The sequence below is a fragment of the Geotrypetes seraphini genome, chromosome 8 (assembly GCF_902459505.1).
Source record: "Geotrypetes seraphini chromosome 8, aGeoSer1.1, whole genome shotgun sequence".
In the NCBI taxonomy this organism is placed as follows: Eukaryota; Metazoa; Chordata; class Amphibia; order Gymnophiona; family Dermophiidae; genus Geotrypetes; species Geotrypetes seraphini.
The window spans coordinates 131,603,240-131,622,561 of NC_047091.1; the positions used below are offsets into that span (position 1 = coordinate 131,603,240).

Consider the following 19,322-nt stretch of genomic DNA (forward strand, 5'->3'; position numbering starts at 1 on the left):
AAAAATAGGGATGAACACAGGGCAGGATTAATTTGTCGAGGGCCCCTAGGCACACACTGGGCCCCGGGCCCCGCCCCACCCCACCATGCGCCCAGGCAGAAACAGGAAGCTGCGTCAGAGGGAAGCTTTGGGCAAGCAGCACCGCTTGCACAATTACAGTTCCCGTTGCCTTTCTTACCCGCGTTGCTTGCTTGTTTTACTTTCCGTCGATGGGGGGAGGAGGCGTGTTGCCGATCGGGGTGGGTCCCACATTGCCAATCGTGGGGGGGGAGGGGAGGAGAGACCGCATTGCTGATCGATGCTGGAGGGGCCCATCGCCGTTTGAAAAAAACAATGTTGATGCCTTCCTTCATCGGGCCCCCCCTGACCATTTCAGGCCCTAGGCATGTGCCTACTTGGCCTATTGGTTAATTCTGCCCTGGATGAACACCAGCACTAGCCAGTTAGATATAAAAAAAAAGTAGTATGACAGGCCAAGAGACATCTTGAAAAGAAACATATTAGTGTTTATCTGACGAGGATAAAAACTACTTTAAAAGCCAGTAAATTAGCACATGTGGCAGGGGAACCCTTAAAGGTTTGGATTTAGGCATATCCCTAGTTTGTCTATGTCTTAATCCCACTCTGCAGCTAAGGATCCTCTAGGCTCTCTGTCTTTCTTTATTATTTGGATTTAGCTCAGACATTTTAATAGTAGCTCAGGTATACTGCGTATTTCTTGAATTCATTTATTGTTTTTGTCTTCAGCACCTTCTCTGGGAGCTCATTTTGAGTGTGGTGCAATGATTAAAGCTAGAGCCTCGGCACCCTGAGGTTGTGGGCTCAAACCCACACTGCTCCTTGTGACCCTGGGCAGTGGCGTAGTAAGGGGAGGCAGGGGACGGGGGAGGCGGTTCACCCCAGGTGCTGTTTTGGTGAGGGTGCAGACACCCATTCTCCTCTCCACCCTGCCCCCCTTCACTCTTTCCCTGCCTCCCACCCTCCTCCCACTGCTGTGCATGCATGCCACGTCCCTTTCCCCCGTACCACCATAACATTCCTGGTGCGAGTAGCAAACCCCCAACCTGTTGTCGCGCCAGCGTCGGCTCTTCCTCTAATGTCACTTCCTGGACCTGCACCTAGGAAGTGACGTCAGAGGAAGAGCCGATGCTGGCGCGACAGGAGGTTGGTGGTTGAAGCTCGCGCCACAAACGTTAGAGGTACGGGGAAGGGAAGCAGCACGTGGCAGAAGTGGGCGGAGAAGGAACAGGTGGAGGTGGGGGGAGTGGAGGAGGGGTGCCACTGTCCCGGGCGCCTTTCTCACCCTCACTACGCCACTAACCTTGGGCCAGTCACTTAATCCCCCCATTGTCCTAGGTACATTAGACAGATTGTGAGCCCGTCGGGACAGACAGGGAAAAATGCTTGAGTACTTGAATAAATTCATGTAAACTGTTCTGAGCTCCCCTGAGAGAATGGTCTAGAAAATTGAATAAATAAATAAATTTCACACATCCATCACCCTTTCCATGGAGCTATATTTCCTGATCTTATGTCTGAGTTCATCCCCTTGCTGTAAATTCATGTGTGTGGTTATGAGAGTACTCATCCACCATGTGTGAGATTTCAAAAGCTTTCAAGCATTAAGCTTGCTGGACTTTCTATTGGGAAACAATAATGTGCTGTTGAGGTTTCCCTCTCGATCAGTACAGAAGTTCCCCCCCCCCCCCATATATATTGTAATGAGGTACTGGGCCATCTGTGTTAGAAGATGTTGCTCCCAAATCCTATCTTTACATAAGTTCCAACATAAGAGTAACAGCTAAAATAATACCTGTTGTAATACAAAAACAGAAATCAGTGATATGATAGAGGTCTATAAAATACTGAGTGGAGTTGAATGAGAAGACATGAAGGGCCGGATTCTGAAAAGAGTCGCCAAAAGTTAGGCACCAGCAGGCACAAATATCACTCCTACTAGGGCCTAACTTAAGTGTTTTAATTGGTTTTAAGTGGCGCAATAATTGGTTGTGCCATTAAAAACCAATTAAAAACTCATTAAACTACTTAGGTGACGCAAGACACCCTCTGGGACCTGCGCCTGTGTCCATGGCACCTTACTGACATTGAAACCCAGAAGTGGGTGTGTTTAGGGGTGACGCCGAACTTGCTGGCTGCAATTCTGCAAGGACCCTAGGTGCCAGAAATGTAGACCCGTAAAACTCTGGCCTACATTTCCAGTGCCTAGGGTCCTTGGTAGCCACGATTCTATAAGAGGTGCCTGTTTGTGACTGATATGCGGCAGGTGCCCATTTTCTAGGTGCCCACAAAACCAGCCCTGAATTGCTTCTCTTTCCAAAAATACTAGAACTAGAGGGCATGAAATGAAGCTACTAAAAAGTAAATGTAAAAGAAACTGGAGAAAATATTTCTTCACTCAATGTGTAATTAAACTCTGGAATTCGTTGCCAGAGAACGTGGTGAAAGCAGTTAGCTTAGCAGGGTTTAAAAAAGGTTTGGATAATTTCCTAAAAGAAAATTCTATAAGCCATTATTAAGATGGACTTGGGAAAAACCACTGCTTATTCCTAGGATAAGCAGCATAAAATCTATTTTACTCTTGTGCCAGGTACTTGTGACCTGGATCAGCCACTATTGAAACAAGATGTTGGGTTTGATTAGACCTTCAGTCTGTTCCAGTATGGGGGTTAACCATTATTCTATGATAATATCAAGGATTTCTGAGGAACACTGACATATATGAAGGCTCACTGATGAGACATATGTGAGATATGGTCCATGTCAGGACCTGTGCACAGTGGCTCTGAGAGGCATATGAAATATCTGTAAAAACAAATGATAAATTCAATTAATATATACCAGCACTTAAAACTAGCTTGCAGGAAATACTGTTTAAAAAAAATAAAAAATTACTGCGCAAAAAAATTTATATAAATGTGTTTTGATTAAAATAAGCTGATTTGTCTAAGTTGCACATGTGCTGAGACAAATTCTCAATATTTGTGAATGCAATAAATATATTTATAATTATATGGATATTTATATTTATATGGATATTGTGATGAGATTTTGAATGTGATTATTGTACCAGATATATTTTTTTTTAATTTGAAGGGTCAACACTGTTGGATATTATTTTGATGTGATTCGCATCCGTCAGTGAAGATTTTCTCCCTTGGACATTAATCATAATCTCAGGGAAAAAATGTCCAACAGGGTGTACAGTGCAGAATGCATTAAGAACTAATCTTAATGCATTCTGCACTGCTTTATCCTCTTCCATAAACAATTAGCCAGGAGAACATGGGGATAAGCATCATGGAATGGGTCAACACTTTGATCCTCATAGGTACTTGTGGTCTTAGGACAGGATGTGGTACTCAAAGGACCTTGGGTCTGACCCAGCATGCACAATTTATATGACCTTGACAATCTGAGGGTCAGGATGCACAGGTGAGAGATCTTACCCTTTTGGATACGACTGCCAGGCACATGTGTCTTACAGAAATCAGTAAGTTCATCGTTAAAAATGATACCAGTACGTGGTGAGTAAACCATGGAACCAAATCTAATTGGAAGGAAACAAATGAGAAAGAGGAAGCTGTGACCTGCAGAGAAAAGCAGTAACCATCCTTCCCTGACAAACACAACCAATCACTCTGCCAGGCTACGTTGTATCAAAGTGGCACAGTTTTTCTCAGTACCACGGTCTTTCTAACTTCTGATGATGCAGATCTGCAGATTAACGCACCAGAAAAAGCACAGTTACTTACCGTAACAATTGTTATCCAGGGACAGCAGGCAGATATTCTCAACAGTGGGTGACATCACCGACGGAGCCCCGCAGCGGACAGCCTCGAAAGCAGACTTGCTTGAAGATCTTTGTAAGAGATTCCGAGTGCTGCACTGTGCATGTGCGAGTGCCTTCCCGCTTGAGTTAGGGCGTGCGTCTCCTGTGAGGTACCTCAGTTCAGATACCTAGCTATGAAGCCAACCAGGGGAGAAGAGTGGGTTGTGAGAATATCTGCCTGCTGTCCCTGGATAACAACTGTTATGGTAAGTAACTGTGCTTTATCCCAGGACAAGCAGGTGGCATATTCTCAACAGTGGGTGACCTCCAAACTAAGCATAATGGGATGGAGGGAGAGTTGGCAAGTTAAGAAAAGAGATTTTGCAAAACAGATTGGCCAAAATGACCATCCCTTCTGGAGAAAGTATCCAGACAGTAATGAGAAGTGAATGTATGAACCGAGGACCAAGTAGTAGCCTTGCAGATTTCCTCAATAGCTCTAACTCTGTGGCCCGTGACTCGACCCTGCAGAGGGAGACCAGCCTGAGCAAAGCAGAAAGAAATGCAAGCAGCCATCCAGTAGGAGATGGTTCGCTTCGAGACAGGATGCCCCAACTTATCTGGATCAAAGGAGATGAAAAGTTGTGGGGCTGTTCTGTGAGGTTGAGTGCGTTGCAAGTAGAAAGTCAAGGCATGCTTGCAGTCCAGAGTATGGAGAGCCACTTCTCCAGGGTGAGAATGAGGCTTTGGAAAAAATACTGGAAGAACAATAGATTGATTGATGTGAAATTCTGACATAACTTTAAGCAAGAATTTTGGATGAGTACGGAGGACCACTTTGTCATGGTGGAAAACTGTGAAAGGTGGATCCGCAACCAAAGCTTGTAACTCACTGACTCTTCGAGCAGACGTGAGGGCAATCAGGAAAACTACTTTCCAAGTAAGGTACTTGAGATGAGCCTTATCAATTGGTTCAAATGGAGGCTTCATCAATTGAGCTAAGACAACATTGAGATCCCAGACCACTGGAGGTGGTTTGAGTGGTGGATGAACATTAAAAAGTCCTTTCATAAAGCGGGAAACCACAGGGTGTGCAGACAGAGGTTTCCCATCAAGAGGCTGATGAAAAGCAGTAATCGCACTGAGATGGACTCGGATAGATGTAGACTGGAGTCCAGATTGTGATAAGTGAAGTAAATAATCCAAAACAGAAGACAAGGAGGTAGACATTGGCTCCACATGACGAGTGGAACACCAAGCAGAAAATCTAGTCTATTTCTGGCCATAACACTGCCTAGTGGACGGCTTTCTGGAAGCTACCAAAATATCCTGTACAGACTGAGAGAACTGTAGAGAGTCTGTTAAGTTGAAAGATACCAAGCTGTTAAGTTTAGAGACTGCAGGTTGGGATGTAGTAAGGACCTTGACTCTGAGTAAGCAGAGAGGGAAAAACTGGTAGAAGCAGAGGCTCTCTGGTGCTGAGTTGAAGTAGAAGGGAGTACCACGATTGTCTGGGCCACAGAGGAGCTATCAGAATCATGGTGGCATGTTCTGTCTTGAGTTTGACAAGAGTCTTGAGAATCAGAGGGAATGGAGGGAAGGCATAGAGAAACTGACCCGTCCAATCCAGGAGGAAAGCATCTGCCTCGAGACGCTGGGGAGAGTATATTCGAGAGCAGAACTGAAGCAGCTTGTTGTTGAGCAGAGAGGCAAAGAGATCTATTTGAGGAGTCCCCCAGCGAGCAAACACCTGACGTAGAGACGAGGAATTGAGTGTCCATTCGTGTGGTTGCAGAAGACGACTCAATTTGTCCATTAGACAGTTGTGCTGACCTTAAATGTAGACAGCTCTGAGAAAGATGTTGTGATGGATTGCCCAATCCCACAGCTTCAGAGCTTCTTGACAAAGGGAATGAGATCCCGTACCTCCTTGTTTGTTGACATAGTACATGGCGACTTGGTTGTCCGTCTGGACAAGGACTACCTGATTGTGAAGAAGGTGTTGAAACCTTTGAAAGCATTAAAAATTGCTCTGAGTTCCATCAGATTGATGTGACAAAGACGGTCCGCAGGAGACCAATGACCTTGAGTACGGAGACCGTTGAGGAGTAGTGGCTCGTGGCCAGTAGGGGGTGATGTCTATGGGACGGGAATGGATGTCAGGACATGATAGTGCAGTATTTTGTAGAGTTTTTCTACAAAAGAGCCAGTTTTTCATATGATTCTGGGTAACTCTAGTTAGATACAAGCATATGTGTTAGTTAAGGCCACACCCAATAGAAGCGTACGAAAAATTGGTGAATAAAAATCTGAATATGGATGTAGCCAAGACCAGAAAAACTCACTACAGATTAATATTAAGGAAAAGCATAATAATATTCTTTCTATGTACTTTGCTATTAAGCTAGATCATGGAGGAAAACAGGATATACATGGACTCCATTTTGTTCTCTGTCTTTCTGTATCTTCTGCTTGGTTTTTACTCCATTTTGTATTCAGCCTGTGTCCCTTTTGTTTAGTTTTCCCGCTTCTAGCATCGTGGTTCTAATTGATACCAGATGTGCCTTAGGCTGGTTAGGAAGAGCATATTAGATTACGTATCCCAACCTGAGATATAACATGCATTAAATATGAATGAAATACATGGTCTTAATGTATGGATATGGGGCCACTGAATGTGTGGTATGAATGGATTTGTAAAAGAATTTGTATTTAAAATGAAATGGTTTATAAAAAGAACACTAATGAAAAATCCTGAACACAGCATCTGGAAATGGTTAAGTTAGAATCAGAGACACTGCAGCAGTCTCCAACATAGGAAAGCTTCTGTGTGAGGATCAGTGAAATTTGAAGCTATCAGCTCAGGGAGAGGGGGAAACAGCCTCTCCTTCTCCTTTTTCTCTAAGGCTGACAGGGAAGGCTGAGAATATCTCAGCACTTAAATGCAGGTTCTTTTAATATATCTTTTTGAAAAGGACAAAAAAGAATATTGGATATGTAATAATAATGTATATTCAGAAATGAATGTAAACAAAACAAATATGATTTCTGAAACTTTTAAACATGTAGAGGAATTTTCTTTGTCTAACTTTGAAGACCACCCCTGTTAGTTTGGATTGGCCTACAGCCAATGATGTCACACTGAACTAAAGGTATATAATGGGGAGCTTCAAAGTATCGAGTTGAGTTCGTTATCAGAAGTATCGAGTTGAGTTCGTTAACGACCTCCTGCTAACGCAACTAGCTTTTGAGATCCATAATGAAAAAATACAAACAATAAAATTATATTTTGGTGAAACTTGCGTTATGCGTTCATTTTTCCATATTTTTGTTATTTTGCACACCTTGAGTGAAAGCTAGCAGCTTAATTGGCAACTGCAGCTTTATGAGTGCGCTGGCGTCCAATGCCCATACTCACTGTCTAGATGGGCTCCCCATGCGTAGGTTGACGAGTCTGTTGTGAGAACCTTCTGATGAGGGAGAGTGTGGAACAGCAAACCTCTGGAAAGATTGGAAGAGAGCATCCACCAGTGGAGAGACTGTTTCAACAAAGGAGTTACTGTAATTTGTTGAGAAAGTGGATCGGTAGCTTGTTGCCAGTGAGATGCCAGGGCCCACTGAGGTATGCGAAGGTAAAGTCTGGCAAAATGTGTCACGTGAACTGTAGAAAGCCATGTGACCGAGCAGAACCATCATTTGTTTTGCTGAAATTGATGTGAGATGAGACACTTGATGGTAAAAGCGAATGAGGGTATCCCAACGTGGTGGAGGTAGAAACGCTCTGAGTTGGATAGTGTCCAGAGTGGTCCCAATGAACTGAAGAGACTGAGATGGGGTCAACTGGGATTTTGGAAAGTTGACTTTCGAACCCCAGACATTGGAGGAACATAATAGGCTGTCGGGTCGCTGCAATAACCCCTTGTTGAGAGGGGGCCTTGATGAGCCAGTCATCCAGGTATGGAAAAACTTGAAGACCCTGGGCACGGAGGGCTGCAGCCACCACCACCACCACCAGACACTTCATGATGATCTGGGGGATGAGGCAAGTCCGAAAGGAAGAACTCTGTATTGTAGATGAAGATTCCCCACCCGGAATCGAAGATATTTGCGAGAGGCTGGATGAATCGGGATATGAGTGTAAGCCTCTTTGAGATCCAGAGAGCATAGCCAATCTCCATGATCCATCAGGGAATATAAGGTTGGTAAAGAAAGCATCCAAAACTTCTCTTTGACTAGAAATTTGTTGAGGGCTCTGAGGTCCAAAATGGGTCACAAATCCCCCGTCTTCTTCGGGACTAGAAAATAACGGGAATAAAAGCCCATGTCCCGTTGGTTTAATGGAACTTCCTCGACAGCTCGAAGGCGAAGAAGAGCCTGAGCTTCCTGAAGAAGAAAGGGAAGTTGCGACAAATTTGAAGGACACTCTCTTGGAGGGTGATCTGGAGGCACCTGAAGAAAGTGAAGTGAGTATCCCTCCCGAAGGATGGTGAGAACCCAGAGATCTGAGGTGATCATCTCCCACTGGTGATAAAAATGGTGAAGACGACCTCCTATTGGCAGAAGAGAAGTCTGATGAAGGGAGGTTGGTATGCTCAGACTGGGAATGTCAAAAAGACTGAGCTGGTTTAGCCGCAGCAGGAGTCTGAGCTTTCTGCTGTCGTTGCTGCTGTGGATGCCTTCTAGGTGGAGGCCTGGAGAAAGCTGGCGTCATTTTTTGAGGATAACGACGTGGTGGTTGTTTGTATGGCCGAGCAGGAGGAGTCTTAGGCTTCGGCCGAATCAAGGAAGCAAAAGAGCGCTCATGTTCAGAGAGACACTTAGTAGCAGCTTCAATAGAATCATCAAAATGTTCATTTCCCTGGCAAGGCAAGTTGGCTAGACGGTCTTGCAAATTGGGATCCATATCAACAATGCGAAGCCAAGCTAGGCGACGCATGGCTACTGCAAAAGCAGAGACCCTGAAAGAAAGTTCAAGGCATCGTATGTGGCTTGCAGCATGAAGAGTCGAAGTTCAGACAGAGTTTTGATAATCTGTTTGAATTCTGGAAGACACTGCTCCTCAAGAGCCAGGTAGAACTCAGGCATCAATTTGAGGAAATAGTTAAAATAAGCAGTGAAAGTGTAGTTGTAATTTAGAATTCTGTTAGCCATCATGGAATTCTGATATAGCCTACGGCCAAACTTGTCCATGGTACGGCCCTCTCTGCCTGGAGGGACCGCAGCGTAAAGCTTAGATGATTGAGCTTTCTTTAAAGAAGATTCCACAACCAAGGACTGGTGGGACAATTGAGATTTTTCAAATCCTTTGCAAGGTACTGTGCGATACCTGGATTCCAGCTTGGATGGAATGGTGGTAATGGAATAAGGAGTTTCCATATTCCTGAAGAAAGTTTGCTTTAATACTAGAGTCATAGGAAGCCTTAAGGTCTCCTTAGGTGGATGAGGCAGCTCCATGTCGGACAAGTATTCAGGAGTGTACTTGGAATCAGAGTGGAGATCCAGCTGAAGAGCTTTCCCCATGTCAAAGACAAATCTGGCAAAAAAGGCAGACTTCGAGGTTGAGGCACTTTCAGGAGAAGGAGGGCGAGACTTAGGAACCACCGAATAGGAAGGAGTAGCCTCTCTGGAATACTGAGGAGGCAGCTCAGAATCCAGGCGCACAGTGATTGAAGAAGCTCCACTACCCGCAACAGGAGTTAGAGAGTGCTTGCGCTTCAAATACCTCGATGGTGAAGTTCGAGGAACAGAGTGGGTGAAGGCTCCCTCGGAGTCGGTCTCGATGGAGAAGTTTTCAACCTCGATGGACTGTGAGGAGAAGCAGCTGGTGTAATAGCCTTGCGAGACTTATGTTTAGATTTAGTAGAAGTCTCGGTAGCCTTTGATAAACGAGGCATAGAAGACTCAGTATCCGGATGAAGAGAGGGTTTCTGCTGTAGAAAAGTCTCCTGACTGAGCTTGGAAGTGAGATGCCTCGAATGCCTCGATCGAGGTTGAGGAGACTGTGTCCGAGGAATAGGTGAAGAGTCACTGGATGAGAAACGGCGAGACTTCCGAGGCTTGCCTCGAGGTGCTTCCACAGGAGTCTCAGATTGCCGCTCAGGCTAGCTCGTAGGAAGCAGGGTCGAGGCCGGGAGGAGCTGATCCATGACCGAGGAAATCTGGGTGGTCAGAATGGCTTTCAACATGTCCTCGAACATAGGCACCGAGACAAAAGGATCAGGTCTCAAACGTGCAGCAGTGCGCTCCAAGGAGGGTGACCTTGAGAATGAGTATTCTCGATGCTTGGAGGCACGCTTAGCTGGAGGTCTCGAAGAGACTGGCAGGACCGTGGACACGGCCTGGGATGCCTGAGACTCTGGAGGCTTCTTAGGAATGGTACTTGAAGGAGAGACAGGAGACTTACCCACCGAGGAAAACTTCTGAGGAACTGCCGGTGAGGCCTTCGAGACCAGAGGTATCGAGGTCGAGGCCTTGGTGGAGGCAAATGTGGGCATCGAGGTCGAGGTCTTGGAAGTCGAGGCCGTCCCCGAAGCTGAGGTCGAGACCCTCTCAGCAGATGGTTCCATAGTGCCAAATAGTTGAAGAAGCTTGGCACGTCGTCTGCGAAGGGCTCGAGGTTGAAGAGTAGCACAGCGCGAACAGGCGTCGGGGCAATGTTCAGGACCGAGACAAGAAATACACCGACTATGAGGATTGGTGATCGAAATGGCCTTGCCTCACTGGTTACGCTTTTTGAACCCGGTAAGAGGCTGGGACATAGAAAAAATAAAGGCCGACTTAACGAACGAGGTAAGCGGCCAGTCCTAGGCCAAAAGGCCGCTGGCTGGAAGAAAATGAAAAAATAAAAGGGTTTTTTTGGGGGGGGGGGTTTACAAAAAAGAGACAAGAAGAAACGCGAGCACAGCGACTAACAAAAATAAGAAAGCGGCAGTGAGAGAAGGCAACGAAGGCTGCAGAGCTGAGGTGAAGAGGACTTCTCGGCTCTGCGGAAAACTTTGAACTGAGGTACCTCACAGGAGACACGTGCCCTAACTCGGGCAGGAAGGCACTCGCGCATGCGCAGTGAAGTACTCGGAAGCTCTTACAAAGATCTTCAAGCAAGTCTTCTTTCGAGGCTGTCCGCTGTGGGGCTCCGTCGGTGACGTCGCCCACTGTTGAGAATATGCTGCCTGCTTGTCCTGGGATAACAACAGATTCACTAAGGACTCCTTTTGGTGAGGTAACGGCTTCAATGCTCATAGGAATTCTATGAGCATCGGCGCTGTTACTGGTGCTACAAATGCTAGTGCGCTTTTGTAAAAGGTGTGTGGGGGGGGAGTAAATATCTTAAACAGGCATCATAGATCTGATCAGAAAATTCAACCTCCAGCTAAGTTGGTATGGATGGGCTTTTTAAATATTTGCTGACTTTTATGTGAAACAGGACTCGGTGAAAAGTGTCTCCTTAGTTTAAAAAGTTCCAAGAAATTGAAAACAACAAATTTTCTTCTTTTTGATAAACATAAATAACATTTCATCATCCACCTCCTTTAGGATTCCTTTTACTAAGCTGTGGCATGCACTAGCACAGGGGTGGGCAACTCCGGTCCTCAAGGGCCAGAATGCAGTCGGGTTTTCAGGATTTTCCCCAATGAATATGCATGAGATCTATTTGTATTCACTGCTTTCAATGCATATTCATTGGGGAAATCCTGAAAACCTGACTGGATTCCGGCCCTCAAGGACCGGAGTTGCCCACCCCTGTACTAGCATGTGATTACTGGAACATAAAAGGGCTTACCCAGGGACGTGCTGAGACATCCTTTGCTAAAACAAATGTTTCTTTATTTTCCTCTAAGACATGGGTGTCAAAGTCCCTCCTTGAGGGCCACAATCCTGTCAGGTTTTCAGGATTTCCCCAATGAATAAGCATAAGATCTATTAGCATACAATGAAAGCAGTGCATGCAAATAGATCTCATGCATATTCACTGTGAAAATCCTGAAAACCCAACTGGATTGCGGCCCTCAAGGAGGGACTTTGACACCCCTGCTCTATGAGAAGCGAGTCTGAGTGGCAGAGCGTGGATGTGACAACGCAACTCAGTTAGCGCAGTCACATTGCTGCACATTAAGGCGGAAATTCTATAAATAGACGCCTAACTTAATAGTAAATGGGCTTCAATTATGAGCTTCTTAAGCACGATTCTACAAAAGATAGATGCCTATTGCATGGTGCTTAGTGGCATCTAACTACAAAGTAGGCATGTTTAAGGATGGGGAGGGACTTAGGTGCTGCTAGACGGGATCGTATAAAGGACTTAGGGCTAGATTCGCCAAACTTTGCGGTAAAAACTGATGGGTCGTTGTCGCAGCTGTTACTGTAGCGATTTCAAAAAGATCAGTCATTCTAAAAAAAAAACAAAAAAACGCACATACAAATAAGACTGACAGAGAGTAGCGAAGGTTCACTAAGTTTCCATGAATCAAGTCGCTGGTGATAGTGATCAGCACATGCGCAGAATACACCACGAAAGAGGCATAAATGTGCGCATGTGGTAGGAAAAGCAACACCATAAGCACACATATCGCATGCATGCCTTATTTTAGCATAATATATGTTCACATCATAGGCGCGCGACACATGCGGTTGTAGCCATTGGGTGCTCGTGTCGCAAAAACAGATCAAAACTACTATAATTCATTTTTTAATGTCAAATTTTAGCATGAACCACAGCCAGAAACACATAAGAAATGGCTATAATACATAAGAACATAACAATTGCTGCTGCTGGGTCAGACCAGCAGTCCATCGTGCCTAGCAGTCTGCTCCCGTGGCAGCCCTTTGATCAAAGACCAGTGCCCTATTTGAGTCTAGCCTTACCGGTGTACGTTCCGGTTTAGCAGGAACTTGTCTAACTTTGTCTTGAATCCCTGGAGGGTGTTTTCCCCTCCGGAAGAGCATTCTAATTTTCTACCACTCTCTGGGTGAAGAAGAACTTCCTTACACTTGTACGGAATCTATCCCCTTTTAACTTTAGAGAATGCCCTCTCGTTCTCTCTATCTTGGAGAGGGTGAACAACCTGTCTTTATCTACTAAGTCTATTCCCTTCATTATCTTGAATGTTTTGATCATGTCCCCTCTCAGTCTCCTCTTTTCAAGGGAGAAAAGGCCCAGTTTCTCTAATCTCTCACTCCTTCAGCCCTTTAACCATTTTAGTTGCTCTTCGCCATTTAACCCTGAACCCTTTTTGAGTAGTACTGTGTGTCCTTCTTCAAGTATGGCGACCAATGCTGGACGCAGTATTCCAGGTGGGGGCGTACCATGGCCTGGTACAATGGCATGATAACCTTCTCCGATCTGTTCGTGATACCCTTCTTAATCATTCCTAGCATTCTGTTTGCCCTTTTCGCCACCTCTGCACATTGCATGGATGGCTTCATCGACTTGTCTCTTTCCTGGGGGTCTCTCCAAGTACTGCACCGGACATCCTGTATTCGTGTATAAGATTTTTGCTACCGACATGCATCACCTTACACTTATCCACGTTAACATCATTTGCCATGTTGCGGCCCATTTCTCGAGCATGTTTATGTCCCGTTGTAGGTCTTCACAATCCTGCGTCTTCACTACTCTGAATAACTTCGTATTGTCTGTAAATTTAATCACCTCGCTCATTGTACCAATTTCCAGGTCATTTATAAATATGTTGAAGAGCACAGGTCCGAGCACTGAACCCTGCAGCACTCCACTGGTGATGCTTTTCCATTCCAAGTATTATCCTTTTACTCCCACTCTCTGTTTCCTACCCACCAACCAGTTTTTAATGCATGTGAGTATTTCACCCTCGATTCCATGGCTCACAATTTTTCAAAGTAGTTGTTCATGCGAGACCTTGTCAAACGCTTTCTGAAAATCCAGATATACAATGTCGACCGGGTTGCCCTTGTCTATAGAAACATAGAAACATAGAAAAATGACGGTAGAAAAGGGCCATAGCCCATCTAGTCTGCCCACACTAAAGATCCCCTTCCCTAAATTTATTCTCCCAAATATCCTATATGTCATCGAGTCTGCCTATTCCGATGACTCTCCCCCCCACTATTACCCTCTTAGAGATCCCACATGCGCATCCCATTTATTCTTAAAATCTGGCACGCTGCTGGCCTTGACAACCTGCACAGGAAGTCTATTCCAATGATCAACCACTCTTTCGGTGAAGAAATACTTCCTGAAGTCGCCATGAAATTTCCCGCCCCTGATTTTTAGCGGATGCCCCCTTGTGGCCAAGGGTCCTTTAAGAAAGAAAATATCATCTTCCTCCTCGATACGACCGGTGATATACTTAAATGTCTCAATCATGTCTCCCCTCTCCCTGCGTTCCTTGAGAAAGTACAGCCGCAATTTATTCAGCCTCTCATCGTATGAGAGATCCTTGAGCCCTGAGACCATCCTGGTGGCCATACGCTGAACCGACTCGACTCTCAGTACATCTTTACGGTAGTGTGGCCTCCAGAACTGCACACAGTATTCCAGATGAGGTCTTACCATGGTTCTGTACAATGGCATAATGACCTCGGGCTTCCGGCTGATGAAACTTCTACGGATACAGCCCAACATTTGTCTAGCCTTGGATGAAGCCTTCTCCACTTGATTGGCAGCTTTCAGGTCTTCACTAATAATTACTCCTAAATCACGCTCTGCTGTGGTCCTTGCTAAGGTCTCACCATTTAGGGTGTAATTTCTGCACGGATTTCTGCTGCCAAGGTGCATGACCTTACATTTCTTAGCGTTAAAGTTAAGTTGCCAAGTCGCGGACCAGCGTTCCAACAAGAGTAAGTCTTGTGCCATACCGTCGGGCAAAGTGCTATTACCTACTATGTTACACAGTTTGGCGTCATCTGCAAATAATGTTATTTTACCTTGAAGCCCCTGAGCCAGGTCTCCTACAAACATGTTGAAAAGGATCGGGCCCAACACCGAGCCCTGCGGCACTCCACTGGCTACTACCGATGTTTTGGAGAGGGTGCCATTTACCACCACCCTCTGAAGTCTACCACTTAGCCAGTCATTGACCCATGCAGTTAGTGTTTCTCCTAATCCCAGTGATTCCATCTTGCTTAATAACCTATGGTGTGGAACACTATCAAAAGCTTTACTGAAGTCCAAGTACACGATGTCTAAGGACTCTCCCAAATCCAGTTTTCTGGTGACCCAATCAAAGAAACTAATTAGATTGGATTGGCAGGACCTACCCTTGGTAAATCCGTGTTGGTGGGGATCCCGTAGATTCTCTTTGCTCAGAATCATATCTATTTCATGTTTAATTAGTGTCTCCATGAGTTTACACACTATCTGCCTGTTTACTCCCTCGAAGAAGTGCAGTAAGTTCATCAAGCAAGATCTTCTCTTGCTGAAGCCGTGCTGGCTGGTCCTCATCAGATGCATGCTTTTGTCCACCCGCTCAAAAAAAAAAGACTATAATTCATGTGAATCATGTAATTTTATTTTGTTTCGTTAGCCACAGTCAAAACACACACTAGAAATGTGCTTTTCACAGTGCTGGCATGGTACCGGCATCCCCGGGGGTGCCAGACCAGTCGCTGTTTTTTGCTTGCCAAAAGCCAACTCCGCGCTTGGAGAATCACTCGATAATAGTAAAAAATCCACTGGCATGCTCATTTAAATACTGAAGAGCCCATTTGCAAGGCAGGATTGGAGACTGCTAGGAAGCTCAGAAAAAAACACGGTAAGCCACAGTAAGCACAGTACCGGGCAGAGCTTTGGATTCTTGCCCAGAAATTAACTAAGAAGAAGAAAAAAAAAAAATTTATTTCAAATGGAATCAGTTTGGGCAGACTGGATGGACCATTCGGGTCTTTATCTGCCATCATCTACTATGTTACTATGATAATCCTCCACTAAAATACATGCATGCTAAACCGGCTGGAACCAGTTTAGCGACCACATTAAAGGCGTCTAAGTTTTAGTGAAGCACGGTTCTATAATAGGTGCCTATATTATAGGTGCTTATCTTTCTAGACACCATTTACAGAATTTCCCCCTACCTGACCCCCCCACCCGCCAAGTGCATGCGCCCCTCCCATTGCACCTCTTTAATTTTCCCGGCATGATCAACATCACGAACTTGCTGTTGGCTCTCTCCGACGTCTCTTATGGGTCCCGCACCTAGGAAGCGACATCAGAGGGAGAATCAACACGACGCAGGCAGCAAGTTCGTGATGCTAACCGCGCCAGGAAATTAAATAGGTATGGGGAAAGGGAAGGGGGCTTGCACGCAGCAGGGGGGTCGGAAAGGAGCGGGGAGCAGAAAATAGGGTGGGGAAGGGAGACACCCCCCCAGGCCTCACTTGCCCTCGCAAAACCACTGCCACTAGGTGCCATTTACTGAAATTGCACCTACCAGTGCCTAACTTGACTTAGGCGCTAGTAGGTGTCTAGTATTATGCGTCGGTATATTATGCGTGAGTTTTCCTGGCACTTAATACAGGCACCGACTGGCGCCTAAGTCATACCTTGAAGGATATGGCGATACTCGAGAGGGTCCAGAAAAGAGCAACATGATTGATAAGAGGTATGGAAAACCTTTCATATGCAGAAAGATTAGAGAAACTGGGGCTCTTTTCCCTGGAAAAGCGGAGACTTAGAGGGGACATGATAGAGATTTACAAGATCATGAAGGGCATAGAGAAAGTGGAGAGGGACAGATTCTTCAAACGTTCAAAAACTACAAGAACGAGAGGGCATTCGGAAAAGTTAAGAGGGGACAGATTCAGAACCAATGCTAGGAAGTTCTTCTTCACCCAAAGGGTGGTGGACACCTGGAATGTGCTTCCAGAGGGTGTGATAGGACAGGGTACGGTATTGGGGTTCAAGAAGGGATTAGATAATTTTCTGAAGGAAAAGGTGATAGAAGGGTATAGATAGATGGCTACTATACAGGTCCTGGACCTGATGGGCCGCCATGTGAGTGGACTGCTGGGCACGATGGACCTCTGGTCTGACCCAGCAGAGGCACTGCTTATGTTCTTATGCCTATTCTTTGCCCCTAACCACACCTACTTTTCAGGTACATGTTGTTAGGCGCCTCAATGTGGGGGGTCTATAGGTGTCGCTCCAAGGTCCATATGGAATTCTTAAGTAATCTTTTTTTTTTTAATGTACCCCCCTTCCTTTTATGAAGCCATGTTAGGCTTTTTAACACTGGTCGCTGCGGTATTAGCTCCAATGCTCATAGAATTCCTATGAGCGTTGGAGCTAATACTGTGACGGCCGGCGTTAAAAAAGCCTAACGAGGCTTCATAAAAGGGGGGATTATTGAGATTTAAATGGTAAAGTCAATTACCACACCAGTTAAGCCAATTATTATTTATTATTCTATTGTCCATTTATCTTGGCCTTTTGGAAATCAATATGGGGCCAAATAAATTGTTTATTGGAAAACCCGGTTGCATTATTGTATGATACTGTATTATTTGGCATTTCAATGAGAGCTAAGAGCCAAATATCATCTAATAACAATAAACTTCTACTAATTATGACAGGAATTGCCGTACAACAAATAACGAGTAATTGGAAAAATTGGAAGGGACTTAACTACAGTTTTTGGTGGAATTCGTTGTGTCATATATATAAAATGGAAAAAGCAATAGCTATACAGAAAGGGAATTTTAAAAAATTTCAAGATATGTGGGGGTCATTAACAAATTACAGCAATGAATAGATTTCAATTTTCCCTTAATAGTATAAGTTCAAGATAGGGGGAGGGGGATAATCTATGTGCTTTTATTAATGGTAAGAAAGATATGAAAGTATTTATTAAATGATATAAATGTTTAATACATAATATGAAAGGGGTGGGAGGGAGGGAGATAAACTTTATAATTTGATTTGTTGCTGAATATTAATTGTTTTATCTAGGTTTCAATGATTGTACTTGTTGATGCACTTATTGTAAGTTTGAAAAATGAATAAAGAATTTATTTTTAAAAAAGCCAATTCATCGATTTTGAGTTCCGGGCAGACCTTGGCTAGACATCCTCAATCTAGGCGTCACTTATAGAATCAGGCCCTTACAGCAAACAAAATAGGTGGCACTAATAGCTCATGTGCTAATTTTTAGTAATGCTGTGTGCTAAATACAAAAACTGTGTAATGATATGAAAACACTGGGGATGACTCAGAACGCTCCTCTGAAATTTATCAGTGTAGCAGCACTCTTCACTGAATTCCCCGTGTATGTGATTACGTTTTTTTCATTTTTTCTTTATGTTTGTCTTTTAATTTAACCCTCGGCTTTTCCTGAGAGCTAGTTTAAATTTTCTTTCTTCATTTATGTTAACAAGTTTCATGTCCTTATCTAGCCTTCTTCTAAACCTTCTAAATTTGCTCATATAGGCATTCCATTCTTTAACAATCATGAATGAGTATGGTGCAAACCAACAGTGCAGCACTAACCCCGTCCTGACAAAGAAGGCGAAACGCGTTGGTGAACAGTGCGGCCATGCAGCTTTATCATTAAGTTAAGTGCATTACTCATTCATGATTGTTAAAGAATGGAATGCCTATATGAGCAAGTTTAGAAGGTTTAGAAGAAGGCTTGATAAGGAGGACATGAAACTTGTTAACATAAATGAAGAAAGACAATTTAAACTAGCTCGCAGGAGGGTTAAATTAAAAGACAAACATAAAGAAAAAAAGAAAAAAAACTTAATCACATACACAGGGGGAATTCAGTGAGGAGCGCTGCTACGCTGATAAATTTCAGAGTAGCGTTCTGAGTCATCCCCAGTGTTTTCATATCATTACACAGTTCTTGCATTCAGAGATATAAGTGGCATGACAGCGAATCTATTTTGGAATATAACTGATCAATTGCCACATTGCCATTGTTCCTATAGTGTGCTAAATACAACATTAGCGCATGGCCATTAATTTGGAAAATTGGCCATTTTCCAGCTGTGGAAAACCCCCCCACTTAAGGGCACCCTAAAACCACTTTTAACTGCAGCTTAGTAAAAGGACCCCTTATTGTCTGTGTAATAAATGAAGTGCAATCGTTTTTGCATTTTTTTTTTCACAACTCCTTACTGCTTACACGAAGTTGATTGTGCTGGTGGCAGATACCATGCTACCATCCTGAGCCACGACCGAGATGTGGCTGGTGCCAAAACCTGCCCCCGCCAGCCGAGAAAGATTGTAGTAGCTCAGAGAGTGGTTTCCAGACCCATCAATCCGCCTCCTGACTAAGTCCGCAAAACTGTCAGTCAGCATCTTCAAAAGAAAAAAGAAATCACAGAGATGAGGGATGAATAGACAGCTGACAATAGTTAGTGACATTCAAAATAGAAACAGGAACCACTGCTTTATCATATCAGGAAGCACGGGATGACAGTGAGAGATTACGGCAGAAGGAGTTAAGATGAAAAATGGCTATATCCTTTAACACTCCCTTCAGGCTTCATCACCCAAACCATCGGAGCAAGAGGAGTGCTTGCATAGATTATTTGATGTCTTTCTGAAAGTCAGATG

General features: G+C 44.4%; 1 protein-coding gene across 2 annotated transcripts in view; it reads right to left on the bottom strand.

Moving 5' to 3' along the window:
• GGT5 (gamma-glutamyltransferase 5) overlaps positions 1 to 19,322 on the bottom strand; it is an 88,766-nt gene that overhangs the window by 17,399 nt on the left and 52,045 nt on the right. For both annotated transcript variants that reach the window (XM_033954076.1, XM_033954073.1), the window contains exons 8-9: positions 18,889 to 19,064; positions 3,468 to 3,568 (exon numbers count right to left, since the gene is read on the bottom strand). In XM_033954076.1, the coding sequence (XP_033809967.1) occupies positions 3,468 to 3,568; positions 18,889 to 19,064 (277 nt within the window). The remainder of the gene's footprint in view (positions 1 to 3,467; positions 3,569 to 18,888; positions 19,065 to 19,322) is intronic.